The sequence below is a fragment of the Populus euphratica genome, unplaced genomic scaffold (assembly GCF_000495115.2).
Source record: "Populus euphratica unplaced genomic scaffold, PopEup_1.0 scaffold2008.1, whole genome shotgun sequence".
Lineage (NCBI taxonomy): Eukaryota > Viridiplantae > Streptophyta > Magnoliopsida > Malpighiales > Salicaceae > Populus > Populus euphratica.
This window is the reverse complement of record NW_011501883.1, coordinates 3,937-6,646: the sequence shown is the minus strand read 5'-3', so window position 1 is coordinate 6,646 and position 2,710 is coordinate 3,937. Positions and strand designations below refer to the sequence as shown.

General features: G+C 29.8%; 1 protein-coding gene across 1 annotated transcript; it reads right to left on the bottom strand.

The window, feature by feature from the left end:
- Positions 1–824, bottom strand: LOC105118569 (uncharacterized protein At1g15400-like). Its single transcript, XM_011016542.1, has one exon. It carries the CDS (start codon positions 713–715, stop codon positions 335–337), a length of 381 nt encoding a protein of 126 aa, XP_011014844.1. The 5' UTR covers positions 716–824; the 3' UTR covers positions 1–334.
- Between the last annotated feature and the right edge of the window lie 1,886 nt (positions 825–2,710).

Genomic DNA, 2,710 nt, shown 5'->3' with positions numbered 1-2,710 from the left:
AGAGGGTTAAATTTTGATTTTGTATAGAAAAATAGAAATCCTCAAGCACCAAACCATATACACATAATTGGAAGCTCCCAAACACAAAACCATGCCTAAAACTAGTCCTTTATGTGGAGTGAAAGAACATATATAGTCGGCCACAATAAATTAAAAGAACACATGCAATCCATAGCTTGGTTTTGTTCTAAAGAAGGTCCTATATCTCACTTTATTAAGATGAACGCCGACAAGTTTTAAGAAATCTACAAGCCTAGAAAATATATGAACATACCCATACTATAAATAGCCACACCTCATTTCGACCGGAATAGTCCATCGGGAATTACGAGAACTATCGAGATCTACCGATAACGGCTTTTTTCCGATGATTCTTCCCTGGTTTCCCGAAAGCACCACAAAACCCACATGTAAATACCTTTGGAGAGGGAGGCTCTATTGCCGGAGACACCCTGCCGGTGCGGTAGCCACGTTGTCCACCGTTGGATCGACTTCTCTCAATGGTGATGTTGGGCGTCGTCGCCGATCTTGAAGATGGCCTGGCATCATTTTCTAGCTTGTTTACTGTCCTCTGATCACGCTGTGGCTGTTTTTCTTCATGTTCTTGTTTTTGGTTGACTTGGTTTAGCTCTCCGGAGATATACCTATCATCCCAGATAAGCCCAGAGGAACCTTGCCTCCTGAAAGACACATCAGATCTTTGCAAACCAGCCATTAATTCTCTCTAGACCTTTCTTGAATGGGCTATAAAAGAATGAATGTACACGACTTTTCTTCTCCTAATGTGTATATATATATTTATAGAAAGGGACACATGTAAAAGAAGAAGAAGAAGATAAACAAGGGCCGAGTCGGTTTGGTTTCGTTCAGGTAGAAGAGGTCACAACGAAGCAATTTGGTCAAATATGTCAGGACTTATCCTTTTCTTTTCTTTTTCGATTAAGATTCATGTAATTCCAATATTATCTCCAAAAGTTTGATAGTAATTTTTCACTTTATAATCTACCTTAGATAGAACAAATACTCTTAATTAGATTATTTATAAATGATGATATTATTTTTTGACATTTTTATGTAAAATACATGGATAAAAGAAGGAAGTCTTTCTTTTTGTAATTATAATATTACAGCTTTACCCTTACCCATCACCATTTTTCTTTTTTGTTATACTAGATTCTTTTTCTAGCTAGTTCAAGAATCTTTTGTGTTTCTAAATATTATTCACCGATATGATATTTATTTTAAATAAATATAATAAATTGAATTTTTGTCACAGCAAGTGAATTTATTAGTGTGATTTCATATATTATATGATCAATTAGTCAGGTTTAATACGTACGCGAGCACATTTTTTTATCATATATTAATCTATGTTTTCAACATAGCTGACCTTTCCTTAATCCTCGTCCACGAGAAGCCGCCTTGTTTTAATCTATACCATCATATGTAACAATGTTATTATTTTGTTTTTCAAGAGTTCTAAAGTGAAGCCAAAACTAGTAATTACAGTGGAATGAAATTGCTGGAATCAAGATTCCAAAGGTTGTTTGACAGCATATACAAATTAAGCTCATCATAGACAATAAACTTTGTTTGATGGATGTTTATACTCAGAGGAGGTTGCATATACATTTCTTTAATAAGATCTCTAGTTTTTATGCGGTAATAACGAATTTATGTTATGGGTAAGATTAGTTTTTTTATTTGATATTTTTATTAAAACTCAATAAGTGAATTTTAAAATTTTTTGATTTGACCCTTACCTAACTTAAGTTTAAAATTAAACTATATGAAAATTATTCTAATATAACTTAGTATGCTTGATAAGTTTAAAGATATCCTAACCAACTTGTAAAAAAATCTGGCTATGAAACTAAGATATAACTTAGTATGCTTGATAAGTTTAAAGCTATCCTAACCAACTTGTAAAAAAATCTGACTATGAAACTAAGAAAAAAATAATAAAATTAATATAAAAAATCTTTTTATTTAATTTCTTATCTAACTAAGGTTTAAAACTAAATTGTATTAAAGCTATCTTAACATGACCTAGTCGATTTAGTTGATTTAAAGACAACTTAATCAACGGGTAAAAAAAATATAAGAAAAATATTAAGAAAAAAATAATGAAATTAACAAAGAAACCTTTTTGGTCCATTTTCTTAATCAGCCCGAGTTCAAAATTTAATTATGTAAAAATTATCTTAACATAACTCAATTGATTTAATCTATCTGAAAGTAACAAGGATGACAGTAAAAAATAACATTGAAAATGATATTGAAAAAAAATTAAAATTTAAAAAAAGAAGAAGAGAAAAACAAAGATCCCAAGTTTTTTTAGTATGGAAAGTAATATTCTTGAGTCATTTGTTTATTAATCTTTTTTTATAAAATAAGCTTAAAGATGTAACTTCATATCAATAGGATTTTAATAAAATCTTATATATACTATACTAATCTTAAAGTTTGAATTCAAAAGATTAATAAAGAGAGCAAACATCTTTGACCAACTTTTTTACCACTTTTTAAAGTTCGACAAGATTTCTATTAAAAAAAGAATGCATTTTTAACATTAGTTTAACTTAATTCACCTACGTGCAATATGGTTTTTACCTAGTGTTGTTTGGTTTCTCCCATGATAGCTAATAATATATAAACCTATTAATGAATAATTAACCTTTTTCTCTTCTATAAACAAATTTATGTGGTG